This window comes from Lemur catta, chromosome 15 (assembly GCF_020740605.2).
Source record: "Lemur catta isolate mLemCat1 chromosome 15, mLemCat1.pri, whole genome shotgun sequence".
In the NCBI taxonomy this organism is placed as follows: domain Eukaryota; kingdom Metazoa; phylum Chordata; class Mammalia; order Primates; family Lemuridae; genus Lemur; species Lemur catta.
In genome coordinates this window covers 18,493,662-18,508,133 of record NC_059142.1, presented here as the reverse complement: position 1 = coordinate 18,508,133, position 14,472 = coordinate 18,493,662, and the positions used below count along the sequence as shown (strand labels likewise).

At 40.8% G+C, this 14,472-nt stretch overlaps 1 protein-coding gene across 4 annotated transcripts in view; it reads right to left on the bottom strand.

The window, feature by feature from the left end:
- The window catches only part of SSH2 (slingshot protein phosphatase 2), a 249,352-nt gene that overhangs the window by 12,773 nt on the left and 222,107 nt on the right, over nt 1-14,472 (bottom strand). For all 4 annotated transcript variants that reach the window (XM_045525292.1, XM_045525295.1, XM_045525293.1 and 1 more), the window contains 3 exons: nt 14,397-14,443; nt 10,063-10,209; nt 6,300-6,500 (listed from right to left, as the gene is read on the bottom strand). In XM_045525292.1, the coding sequence (XP_045381248.1) occupies nt 6,300-6,500; nt 10,063-10,209; nt 14,397-14,443 (395 nt within the window). The remainder of the gene's footprint in view (nt 1-6,299; nt 6,501-10,062; nt 10,210-14,396; nt 14,444-14,472) is intronic.

Here is a 14,472-nt window from a genome sequence, read left to right as displayed (position 1 = left end):
GGAAGACACCTCAAGGGTAGCCGTTCTCATTCTTCTAATAACAGAACAACTTATCAGTCAACAGGTAAATGAGAAGTTTTCATGATCCCAAGAACCTTCCAAAATATGTTTTTTAATTTCACTATTAAATTTTTTTAGAGACAGGTCTCGTCATTTTGCCCAGGTTAGCCTTGAAGTCCTGGGTTCAAGCAATCCTCTTGCCTCAGCGTTCTGAGTAGCTGGGACTACAGGTATGCACTGCTGCACCCGGCTCAAAATATTTTTTTAAACTTCCTGTGAATCACTAATCAGTCAGGAGGGAATGAGACTGAAATTATGCTAATTGGCACAAACAGTGTATGTTTCAGAGGAAGTGGCTGACATCACAGCTGTGCTGCCCAGCACGGATTTCCTTTTCTTCCTGGAGGAGATAATCATCAGAAAATATTGAGTCGGGGCTCTGGAACTAAACTGATACCTACTTGTAAAGGAGAAAGAAAAATCCAAATCCAAAGATAGGTCTGATGCTATTGCCTTTTTCGTTTTTGCAACAGAGCTGCACGGAGAATGGTAAGCAGTTCTCTGAGACAGCCGAGATATTCATCACCATTACCTTTGAATGTGCCCCTTCCTGATCCCCTTCCTCCTGCTCCTCCATCTTGAATTTTGTGGTTATCATTCCCTCTCTTTTCTTTATAGGGTCACCACATGTTTTGTTCTTAATAATATACTGCTTAGTTTTGCATGTTTTGAACTTTATATACATGAAATCATACCAAATGTATTCTTCCACAAGTGATTTTTTGCCTAACATGTTTCTACAATTAATCACTATATGTAAATGGAATTCATAGTGTAATGAATATGCCACATTTATCCATTCTGTTGATTAACAGTTGTGGCTATTACAGACAACACTGCCATGGATGTTTTTGTGCCTGGTACACACCTAAGTTTCTCAAGGGTGTTATATATAGGAGTGGAAATGGTGGGTCATAGGGTATGTCTGCATCATCAGTTTTATTTGGTAACACTAAACTGTTTTCCAGTGAAGCTTTGTCCTGAGCCAGTTTGTTCTAATGCTCCATCACTGGTAGGGACAGATGTAAGACATTAGATCATATCTATTATTTTAAACTGTTAACTTTCAAATCCAGCTAACTCTCCCCACCTATTCTAGGCAGGCAGCAAGTAAACAAGTTGCCAAAAAAGAACTTCAGAGTTGGTCCACAGCCTGGATGATGTAACCAAGTCTCAGATCTCTCTCACCTCCTTGAGTGGCCTCTGACTTGAATTTGGATTCGTATAAACACACAGACATACATGCGATAACTGGGCATTCTGGACAAGAATTTGGCCTTTTACTTAGTAAATGATCAGGAAGGAAATTACTCACTCACTTACTTATTTATTTATTTATTTTTAAGACAGGGTCTTTCTCTGTCACCCAGGCTGGAGAGCAGTGGTGCAATCATAGCTCACTGTGGCCTTGAACTCCTAAGCTCAAGCAATCCTCTCAGTTCAGCCTCCTGAGTAGCTGGGACTATAGGCACATGCCCCCCTAACTGGCTAAGAAGGAAATATAAATGACAGCATACATAAGGCTTGTCTCCACTCTCTTTCTTATTGTTATATGTTTGGTAAAGTATCAACTCTGTTTGAGAAAGTTACATAGACAGAAATACTGCTAAAAATGGAGCTGTAGTCCCAACTAATTGGGAGGCTGAGGTAAGAGGATTGTTTGAGCCCTCAAGCTTGAAGCTGTAGTGTGCTATGATCATGCCTGTGAATAGAAACTGCATTCCAGCCTGAGCAACATAGCAAGATCCCATCTCTCAAAAAAGAAAAGGAGTACCAGTAAAATAAGACTGTTTATGTTACTTTTTAGCATATTAGGCAGCCTATAGAAAGAAAAAAAGCATTAATTATTTTCTGTGTGCTATGCACAGTCTAGATACTTTAAGATTATGTAACTGAAAATCTATTAAGAAAATCTTTTTAGGCCAGGCATGGTGGCTCACGCCTGTAATCCTAGCACTCTGGAGTGCCGAGGCGGGAGGATTGCTTGAGGTCAGGAGTTTGAGACCAGCCTGAGCAAGAGTGAGACCCCTGTCTCTATCAAAAAATACAAAAAATATGCCGGGTGTGGTGGCATGTGCCTGTAGTCCCAGCTACTTGGGAGGCTGAGGTGGGAGGATCACTTCAGCCCAGAAGTTTGAGGTTGCAGTGAGCTATGATGATGCCACGGCCCTCTACCCAGGGAAACAGAGATCCTGTCTCAAAAAAAAAAAAAAAAAAAAAAAAGGTTTAAACCTCAATTGCACTTGGCTTTCACCTAAGGAGGGATCCATGTCCTTGTCCTTTCATTCTCAGGTTCCCTGCTGTTGGCTGACCACTGTGCACCAGTGAAGCTAGAGTAAAAGACAAGCCTCTCTTCTCTGGCTGTTGTGACAGAGGCGTTCAAAGAATCAAAACTGACATTTCTGAGGACATGGTGGCACAAACTCTCCCTGGCCACCACCCAGTTTTTCTTTCTTGCCCCCATACACTGAAACCTAATACCACAGACACATGGTCCAGCTTGCAAATGGTCTGCCTGAAATCTGAACCTGTGTAATGGAACATAAATCTGCCAGATACCTGCATGATCAGAGTGCAGAATAACAAACAGGGCCGCTGGCAGTTTAACAGAGTTTCAAAGCAAGCACACGTGAGCTCACATAAACATCCCGTCCGCCCTGTTTTGCTCCCATCCTCCAACTATAGAAACAAAAGAAATAAAATCAGATATGAATAGTATCAGTAGCTTTATTACCCTTCTTTTTAGGTCTAAAGGTGAATATTAAATATTAGCCTTCTCCAGGCTCTTAACAATACACTGAAAGATGTAAAAAGTCTTTTGTATTTCAGAGGGGCTGTCACTGCTTGGCTCATATCCTCATATTCTGATTAAGACTATAACTAATTGATAAATCACTACATGAACCTGGTGTCACTTTGGTAAACTTCTCTTCTACTAAGAGACCAAAGCTCTAAGCTAATGCCCTTAAACAGAGAGCTGCCAACTCAAGTTAAGCACCCACTGTCACCCTGGATAACCACGAAGCTAGAGGATGATAGGATCAGGACTCTACCTCTTTTGAGAAAACTACCACATGCCTCCCGGAAGAAGACATGAAATATAAGGTCCAAACATTTGGACAGGAAGTAGAATTTCTCTGCAAACAGAACTAGTGGGATTTTTTTCTAAGAATTTTCCTCTCCTGCCTACCTAAACAACAAGGCTTCATAGAGCTTCAGATAGTCACAGGAGTCTGGTGATTCTCTTTCTTTGCTCTTCTAAGCAGGCAAATCCTGGAGCTGCATTTTGGGGCTGGGCAAGAGTCTGCTGGACCCAATTCACTTGGCAGTTAGCCTACAAGTGCCGAGGTTTCTGAACAACACATCATAGATTGCAGACCCTAATGGCGGTATACCCAACCAGCCATTTTTCTTATTGTCAAGCGCCTGATTTGGTTTGGGTATTCACTATCCCATGGGTTCAGGAAATGTGGCACTTCCTAGCTCCAGAGGATAAATACGAATATGTTTTAGACAGTCCTGGAAATTCTATTTTCTTGGCCAGTGATTGGTTTTAACCATATGACCCAGTCCTGGCAAACGGGTCCTGAGGGAGAGTCTATGGGGAGCTTCTGAGAAAGGTCATCCTCTTGAACTTAAATGCCCCCTTTCTTCAGCCAGATGCTGTGAAGTTTACATGTAGATGCCCAGAAATGTGGCAGACATCTGGCAATCATAAGACAACCTCAAGGGCCAAGCCATTAATTAAGGAAGGCAGAACAGAAAGATGGATAGCACAAGAGTCCTTGATTACATCACCACTGAGCCATTATAGAGACTACTTCTATGTTGCTTGTTACAGGAAATGATAAATGGTCTAACTTTTTTAACTAATTGTAGCTGGGTACTGGGCCAGATATCTTCTATTTGCCTCTTCAGGTCTACTCTTCAGCTTTTCCACCCTGTTCTCCTCCACAGACACTGATCTCTGGATTACAACAAAAGGTTCCCTTATTTTCTGACTTTCACAGGATTTGGCTAATGGGGAGGCCTGGAAGGAGACTGAAGGGAGGAGAGTGAGGGCAGGGTAATTACTTCCCTAGCTCCTTCCCTGCAGGGCCACCTCAGGCTAGCTGTGTCCCTTTGACAGAAGGTTACTGCTTGTCTCTGAAAGGCCTTTCTCTAACAGGAGTCTCCTTCCAGGTTCTAGGAACTGCTTAGGAGCTATTACCAAACAGCCCTGCAGACACAAGTCTCTTGATTCACCTACAGTGCCACACCTTTGTAAATAGTTCTTTTATAAAACTCTCCTCAGATAATCTTAATCTGAGTGTGCTGTCTCTTGTTGAGATCCTGATTGATGGAGGTATTCTATTACTTGCCGCCAAAAGCAGCCTAAGTGATATCCCTGGCACTAGATTCTAGTACTTAAAATCTAGGAAACATCCCAATAAAAGAAATTCCAGGAACACATGCCATTGCAGTTTCTAATGGAGTTAGTGTGTGAATGGTGGGAGGCATCAGTTGATGTTAAGAAGGAGGAAATCAATGGCACATACATGTGTTTTCTGAGTAGGCTTAGAGGGATGAGATGATGAGAATCATATTTGAACAACCTTCAACAACACGTAATGAACATTTATATACATCCTTATTCACAATAACCCTGTCAGGTAGATCTCTTGATTTTCATTTTATAGATGGGGTCAGGTGAGGATGAGAAATGTGAAGTAACTTCTCAAGGTTGCAGCAAGGGGGTGAACCAGGAATGGAAACCAGATCTACTGACTCAAATTCTATGGTTTTCTTCTCCCCAGGGCTTGCCCCTCCCTCTATGAATCAAGCCCAGGAAGTTGGGAGGGAACACAAAAAGAAAGGGAAAAAGAAGGGGAAGGGTCATTTTGGGTTTATGCTACCCTTTCTTATCCTCATCTAAGATTTTTCTGAAATTTCTTCAACATCTAAGAAAAACCACATACACTAAAAAAACCCAATCCAACAGCTTGCAGTAGAGCCTGGGATTCCAGAATAAATACTGAAATTGGCAGGACACATAGTATCCTTCCTCTCGATGGGTCACGTGAGGACATTGCCTAACGTCCGTCGTGTGTGTCTGGGAATATGTAATATTTATGTGTCAACAAACCTTTAGATTCCTCTTTCTTGTGCCAAAAGAACTGTTATGTCCTACCTTCTGATCTAATCTAAAAATGTCATCAAAATCTGGCCCCAAAGACCTATAAATTCTTTTAAACAGGGGAGGCTTGAGTATTCTTCCAGTTTCCTAAGAGAACAGCTCAGATGAAATCATGCCAAATGCTGAGTAAATGGGAGGGGTTTTTTAGTGGAAACCATAATGCTATGCTGTGGCCACATTTTCACAATACTTCGGGGGTGGGAGGGTGGTCCTTCTGCCTGGATAGGCTAGAAGGCTATTTAACATTTTTGTTCAGGGGAAACACAGTCCAGATTCAAGAGTCAAGACAAAGTCATGAGACTCACTGGAGTCAAACCCTGGCACCAGCCCCAACTGCTTCTAGACAGCTGTGCCTTCACCCTAACAAAATCACGTAGAACATGCCTAGGTGGAAAAAACAAAGCAAAATGTAGCAATACATCGAATCTCAGCATGTGGTATCTCAGGAAACTAATCCTTAAATCATTTAATATCTGATGCTTGCTCCCAAGTGCAGATGAAAGGTGGTTTTTGCTGCCAAAGGGTAATAATGTAGTAAAATTAATTACTGATTTTATAACCAAATACCAAATTGCAAACAGCTGTTTTTTATCCAAACAGGAAGGTATTCAAGACCTAGTACTGGTTGGAAAGGTAGGCTGCACAACAGTTTTTATGGAAAAAATACCCATCAAGCTGGGTGCAGTGGCTCACGCCTGTAATCCTAGCACTTTGGGAGGCTGAGGCAGGAGGATTGCTTGAGGCCAGGAGTTCGAGACCTGTCTGGACAACATAGCGAGACCCTATCTATTAAAAAATTAGCCTGGTATAGTGGCATGAACCTATGGGCTCAGCTACTTAGGATGCTGACGTGGGAGGATCACCTGAGCCCAGGAGTTCGAGGTTGCAGTGAGCTATGATCGTGCCACTGCTTCCAGCCTGGGTGATAGAGCCAGACTCTGTCTCTGAAAAAAAAAAAAGTATCACATCCAAATCAGGCTGAGAACTAGCTGCAGAGGACATTTCACCTTGCCTTAGGGAACTTAAAGGAGGGAGAATCTGAGAAAGTCACTTAAGGACTCACCTTGCCAGCAAGATCCCTTGGTATTCTTCCAGTTGTCTCATGAAGCTGGGGTTGGGCTTGGTCACTGTTCGCCTTTCTTTCACGTAGTCATAGGCTCGGTCCAGATTCCAGCCATATTCCTTCATTGCATAGGCAATCACGGTGGAGGCTGAGCGACTCACCCCCATCTTGCAGTGCACAAGGCATTTAGAACCATGTTTCCTAGTTTGACATAAAGAATAAAGGAAAACACAATAGTGAGTATAATTTAAAAACTTGGTTCTGGATTTTTCCAAGTCTCCTGTCCTACCCTTCCATTTTCTTGCTATGCACAACCTCCTCACCCTGGTTCACTCATACACATCTATAATCAAATGTGTGGGTAGGGTAGGCAGCTCTAGGGTACTCTTAAACAATATTCAATGTTAATATTATGCCTCTTTAATTCATTCAGCAAACATTTACTGAATGCGAAGATGCGAAGATAAGTAACATATACCTTTACTTTAAAAGGATAGGATTCCACGGGAGAAACAGGTAATTAAAATTCAATATGGTTGGTCACTGAGTGTAGAGGGAGCATTCTGAATTTAGACTGGAGCCCATTTTGTGTGTGCTGAAGGCCAGTTTCCTCATAGCCCCAGGGGCACGTTTCATGGCAGGTACTCTCATGAGTTACAGGTGTGGTAGTGATTTATCTAACTTATTCAAATGTTATGAGTTGTTTCCAGTTTAAGTTCCTATAAGGGTTTTGTCCCTGGAGGAAAGCACAAACCAATGAAATTAACTCTCCTCTCCACTCAGATGTAGCCCTGGATATTACTTTTTACACCACCACAATCCGTGTCCTGTGTAAGGACTGGCCACACAACCTGGGGAGTTGGATGGGAGAATGGGATGCACCACAGTGAAGGAGAACTACCTGTTGTTTTTTTTTTTTTAATAGAGTGGAAGAAAGGGAAAACAAAGCTACCATAAAGCTACACTAACAAACAAAACCTCTCGGTCTTAACATACCAGAGCTTATTACCTTGGATATGAACATTATTCAGTTATGCTAACTGTGCTAATAGCACAGTGTCTGGCACATAGTAAGCCTTCAAATATTTGCTAAATGTATCAGCAAACTTATAGATCTGCCGATTGCACCTGCCAGCTGCTTAAGTAGGAACAATATTTTAAAATCTTGAAGAAAAGAACTGTTACTCTTCTCACTAGTGTACATGAGCTGTGGAATCATTCCCAAGTGGCTATTCTAATAAATCAAAAAATGTACGTGTCAGCATAACAGGAGAAATCTATTCATTTATTCACTCACTGTCTGATGGTAGACAAGCTTCCTTCCAGAAGCTTATAATTTTGCTTCTGGAGACAGAAACACATGAAGGAGTTAAGTATCAATGCAAGGAGGTATGAGGTTAAGTGCCAAAATGAGTGAGCCAGATAAGCTATAGGAATACAGAGTATGGTCTGGAATAATTGAAAGTCTCAAAGGAAAGGTAAGATTAACCTCCTACTTGTCAGTTAGGTACAAAATTTGTGTGTCCAAAGGCTACGTGTGTGTCTCTGTGCTTAGATTATTCCAAATGACTAGGAAGTATCTGTTTTACTTATGGCACCACAGAGTTTTCATTTAGACTAAAGTTAGGAAGCCAATGCACAGTGACTCAGATGGATGTTTAGACATGTGCTCTATATTTTCCCATCAAAGTCTGACAACTTTATTGCATAAAATTTCAAGTCTATGCCTGTAGGCATGGAAGGTGCTCAAACTTGGACAACCCTAAGTAAAACAAAATTATGAAATCCACTCCCATGAAAACATATCTATTTTCAACTGGGATTTTTTGGTGGATGGCTTCTAACTCACGTAATGAAGGATCTGAAGTCAGTTCTCACCTAACTCAATTCCACCCTTCAGGTTCAGTGGCAACCCCTATTCCCCATGCTGGATTGTCCAGATTAAGCCTGGCATGGGATTAAGAACTGGAGTCCTGATTAGCGTGAAACACAGGAGCATTTAAGGAGGCATTCACTCCCAGATGCTGACCTATGCTTGCAGGAGCCTGAGACTGAATGCCTCCAGTTCTGCCCTGGGTGCTCCATGTGTCTCTCCCTGATCCCAGCTGGAATTAGCCTTTCTTTTCATTGGGACAAGGGCCTCATCTTGAACCCTAGCCTCTCTGGCTGAGACCCTGACAGCTTGCCTAGTCTTTTCTAGGCCCCCTTCCTTATGGAACTAGACTATTCCTGTATACTTCATGGACTTTGAAATGAGACACCACCTTGGTTCACGTCCTATGTTTACCACTTATTTAATCTCTCTGAATCTCATCTCCACAGTCTGTTCTCTTCTGTACAGAAGGATGACAGTACCTGTCTCTCTGGGTTTTAGAAAACATAACATGAAGGCCAGGTGCGGTGGCTCACGCCTGTAATCCTAGCACTCTGGGAGGCTGAGGTGGGTGGATAGCTCGAGGTCAGGAGTTTGAGAAAATATAACATGAGAGGATACATATAAAGTACCTGGCACATAGTAAGCATGCCATGAATAGTATTATTACTGAGAATAATTTATTAATAGGCTTCAAGAATATACAACACTCTCAGACACTACTTAGAGACTAAAGAAATACGCTCAAAGCTAGAGAATGTGGATTCAGGGTAACTAAGAGGAAGAATTTCCTGACCATGCAGGTCCTTGAGAGGTGTGGAATCATTCTTGAAGGAGGACTTTAAAAACAGAAGCATTTCTCATCTGTCAGGGATAGTTTGAACGTAGTCCTGCCCTAAGGGGCACATGGCCAACAAGCTCATTTATGGTTCCTTCTAGTGAAGGAATAAATAGGATGGGCAAGAAAATTCCCAGGGACTTAAAAAATGCAGTGTTGACATATTAATAATAATACTAAACACTAAATTAATACCAAATAGTTTCATTAAAAGAGCTAATTAATTTAAGGTAGACATCAACAGAAGGGACAGAGAAAAATTTCACCATTTAGAGTATCATAAAAATAAAGTAAGAGAACAGGAAAAGATTTTCAAAGTTTAATGTTTTTCTCCTGTCTTTGGAGGGGAGGACCTAGTATTCTATAATACCTATCTATAATAATTTCTACTATATATCTTTAAAATCTCCCCATTGGCAATTTAAAAATTTCATTCAGAATTTCTTTGCTTTTCTTTCTTTTTTTCTTTTTTGTGAGACAGAGTCTCACTCTGTTGCCCAGGCTAGAGTGCCATGGCATCAGCCTAACTCACAGCAACCTCAAACTCCTGGGCTCAAGTGATCCTCTTGCCTCAGCCTCCCAAATAGCTGGGACTACAGGCATGGACCATCATACCTGGCTAATTTTTCCTATTTTTAGTAGAGACGGGGTCTCACCTTTGCTCAGGCTGGTCTAGAACTCCTGACCTGAAGGGATCCTCCTGCCTCGGCCTCCCAAAGTACTAGGATGACAGATGTTAGCCATGATGCCCAGCCCAGAATTTCTTCCTTCTCTCAATTTCTATTTCTTTTGCTGCAACATAAGTCTGTTTTCTTTCATTTTGTGCTCAGTGGAAACAGTCAATATGAGGTCACCTTCTAGGGCTTCATTTACTTAAAGGACAGTATTAAATCACTAGTCTTTTGTCTAGGAATAAAAAATCTCAGTCCCCTTCCTTCTTTACTTCCTTTTCCCTGAATACCATCAATAAGTTATCTATAGCCCTCAGGTACCAGCCACGTGTGGGGCAAGAAGAACAGGGGTCAGAATATGTGTGTGGGACTATTACTTACTTTGCTTTAGAGATGAATTTGTAAGTGTCATTCCAGTAAGCCAGGAGATCCGTTGCCTCTTCATCATATACCCGGATGTTATGATACTCAAAGACTCCTGGGAAGAAGTTATCTATCTCTCGAGTGACATTCAAGATATACCGCACTCTGCAAGGAAACCAAGGGAAAATATGTGTTGTACTACTCAGGCTAAATCCAATCCCCAGCATTTTCTTATTTAAAACTAGTTTACTCCACAGGCTAAAATTAAATACAAAAATAAAGAAGAAGACTAGAAAACTAAGACGCTGTACTATGTAGTAATTATATAACAGGGTCCTGGGCATACCCGGGCACCATGGAGTTATTGAGCAAAAAGCCATGTGCCATGTTCAACATCTAAATTTCATTTTAAGATTATATTTAGTTACATAATCTCATCTCTGATGGTCTCTTCAAAATATGCCTTGTATTTTATTCCAAAGAATCAACCTGAGGCCCATAATCTGACAATTTCTTTCTGTCACTAAAATTACCAGCAATATAATTTGCTCTTTGGAAGTCATTTGTATAAAATCAGACTACTGACATATATACCAAGAAAACAGAAAAGGAAAGATTTCCTCCTATTTTTCTAAATGCCAGATTGTTGGTCTTTGCTCTATTACTCTCTCCAAACTACATGAAAGGCAAATGAGGCCAGGGCTGGGAGGGTCAGAGAAAAGTTGGACTTCAAATCCTCTTAACTCCATCTGGCTGCATTCCTGGCTGCTATGGCAGCAATGTGTTCTCCCATATTGAGATGCTTGCAGAAAAGTGTTTCTCTATTACAAATTTCTTCTATTATCTCTCTCACTACATAATCTCAATAAATGCTTAAGTTATTTATCTCTCTCTCTCTCTCTCTCTCTCAGACAGAGTCTTGCTCCGTTGTCCAGGCTAGAGTGCCATGGCATCAGCCTAGCTCACAGCAACCTCAAACTCCTGGGCTCAAGCAATCCTCCAGCCTTAGCCTCCCAAGTAGCTGGGACTATAGGCACGTACCACTACGCCTGGCTAATTTTTCCATTTTTCTTTTTTTTTTTAGTTGTCCAGGTAATTTCTATCTATTTTTAGTAGAGACGGGGTCTCACTCTTGCTGAGGCTGGTCTTGAACTCCTGACCTCAAGTGATCCTCCTGCCTTGGCCTCCCAGAGCGCTAGGATTACCGGCATGAGCCACCATGCCCAGCCTAACACTTAAATTTAATTTACCAAATGTTATCTTTTCTTAGTGTTGTGGGACTCAGACATCAATACAATACAGACTCATTCATTTCTGAGAAGCTGCTTCCTTCTCAGAACCAAATGTGAGGTTCTATAAACCTACTATCTTAAGTTAATGAAATGAGTACAGAAAGAGAGAGCCATAGCTAACCAATTCTGTGGTTAGGGTTAAGTGGTCATTTTTCTGAAACATGAACTGAATCTGTTTTAACTTAGCATCAAAGCCCATTATGATAAAAAATATATATTTTTAAATTTAAAAAGCAAGCACATGGTAGAAATGTACAGTGGTACAATTGCTGTGGAAAACAGTGTACCAGTTCCCCAAAAGGTTAAACAAAGAGTTACCATATGACCCAGCAAGTCTTCTCCTAGGAATAAACCCAAGAGAAATAAAAACATAAGTCCACCCAAAAACTTGTACACAAATGGTCACAATATCATTAATCAAAAATAACCAAAAAGTGGCTCTTTGTCAGTTGATGGACATTAGTGATTTCCAGGGGTTGGTGGTGGGGCGGGGGGGGGAAGAAGGGAAATGGGGATGACTGCTAAAGGGTATTGGCTTTTTTGGGGGGGGTTTGAAAAACTGTTCTGAATTGACTGTGGTGGTGGTTGCATAGCTCTTTGAATATACTAAAAACCACTAAATAGTACATTTTAAAAGGTGAGTTATACGGTATGTGAATTATATTTCAATAAAACTGTTAGAAAAAAAGCAAGTATACTTTTCTTATTTTATTTAAAATAAAAAGGAACGACCTCCCATCTCTAATCCTGTATCTCAACAGAGGGTTATGGCACTCTCTCTCTAGAGGCAGGACAGGGCTTCCCCATCCTTTATTACAGAGCCGTAAGCAGTCACTGCCAATTGGAATTGGAACTCCTTGAAACTTCTTTGCCATCTCAGCAGTAGGTGACTTTATATGGAGCAGCACTTTATTTGGGTTAGGTTCTAAAGTCAGTAGATTGGGTGGAAATGGCCTCATTGTCAAAATTATACTTGAAAAATCCCATAAATTATCCACGGGGGCAAAGTATATGGTTTTGTGCACAGATCCCTGAATGTAATTCTTTACACACTAAGGTTTAAGAACCACTGAATTTAAGAAAAAAGATCTAAGTGGATGTCTGAGAATCCAACATACTGTTTTTTAAGACAACTAGATACAGTTACATTTTGTAATTTAGCTTTATAAGAAGTAAATGAGATGAAGGGGTCTCATCTCCAGCTGGGGTTATGTTCTAAAGTCAGAATATACGTATATATGATGTGATTCCAATGCATTTGGCAAGCATTGCTCTATCAAATCAGATTTCATGTTAAACACTGTATCTGGGTTTCCCAGAATGGTAGAATTTTAAAATTTTGATGACTTAGGAGGAGGCTGTCAAAAACTCTGTCTCACTCCTAAAGAAATTTTAAGCAGACTCTCATATATAAAGTGGATACAATGTTATTATTCTGGTTGAATCAAGGGTCCTTACCCTTCAGGGACACTTTCAAGGATCATAGTAAGTAAACAATTTATCTAGGCTTAAGCTTTCCAGGCCCAAGCAGGGCAAATGGCTGACACACACAGGATTCCAATTTAGGTTTCTGAATTCCTAGCACAGTTCACTAATTGATTTCTTCTCCTTATTTGCCATTAGACAAGTCACAGGCCTCACATATGTGTAAATTTATCTATCATTCATTCACATTTACTGAATATTCTTTGATATAAAGCTCTGAGCTAGACACATGTAAGCTATACATAAGACTAAGATTTAGTTTCTGCCTTCAAAAACTCTAAACTCAATTCTTACCAATTTAAAATTCCAAGTTCTACCTATTTTGAAATCTGAAATTAAGCAACCAGATTTTCCCCCCTGGAATTCTTTGTATAATCATTTGGCTTAAATCCTGTTCCAAGTTCATTTTAGCAACTATGAAATACCTTTCTTCTAGGGGAAAAAGTAGGGAGTATTTATCTACTAATGGTAAAGATAACCAGAAGGCTGACTTATAGCTGAGAAAACAGGCAGCCAGCAACCAGTCAGGTACTCATCACTACCTCTGAGTCTCAGCTGGTCTTATCTCCTCTGCCCACAATGAAGAGTTAAGTATGGCAAATTTCAGACATGATTTTCTCTTCTTTTACTGGGATGACCTGACCTCCTAAGGTGAAGTTCAATGAGAAATTCTGTAGGCATTAACTAAGGGAAGGATGGCAGCTTTTTGCTTGCTGAATGCTCATTATAGTCTCAATTGCTACAATCAAATTCAATAACCGTGCTGCTTAGGGATAATTTTCTTGATAAAAGGTAGGACTTATTGTTCAATTTCAGAAGCTTGTCCATTTTACATTCATAACCTACTTAGTCTTCAAGCAGCTTACTATAAAAGGATATGGAGTCTTAATTATCTCCAGATCCCTAGCACCTAGCACTATGCTTGTCCCACAGAAGATGCTTAATAAATGTTGAATGAACTGCTCTCTGTGAACCAAACACATGCAGTTCTATGTATTCTTACATAAAAACAAGAACCAAAAACTACATTTGATTTTAAATACCACCAAAGGTTTTTACACTTGTTTTTGAAAGCCCTTCCGTTAAAATAGCTGATCTTTCTTGGCAGATAGGGGAAGAAACAGTGGTAGAATAGCTGTTTTTCTTTTTCTTTCTTTCTTTTTTTTCCCTACAGACAGAGTCTTGCTCTGTCACCCAGGCTGGACTCATGGGGCCAAGCGATCCTCCTGCCTCGCTGAGTAAGCTGGGACTGTGAGTGCAGGCCATCATGCCCAGGTAATTTCTAAAAAACTTTTTGTAAAGACTGAGTTCTCACTATATTGCCCAGGCCGGTCTCAAATTCTTGGCTTCGAGCAATCATCCCACCTCAGCTTCCCAAAATGCTGGGATTAAAGGTGTAAGCCACCGCACCCAGCCCTGTTTCTATTTTTCTTAGATTACATCTGATTAGAATCAATTGGAAGCAACTCTTAAGATTAAAGTTACCCACTGATAACCTATTTGATGGGGAAAATGTAAAGATAAAACAGGGACTTCTGTCACGTGGGGGTGTCAGCAATTGCTTTGTGTGCTTACCCTCGGTTCTGTAAGTCCTCCAAGTTGGAGGCATTCCATTCTGAGCCCTATGGAGCCAAAAAGACAAGGACAAGGT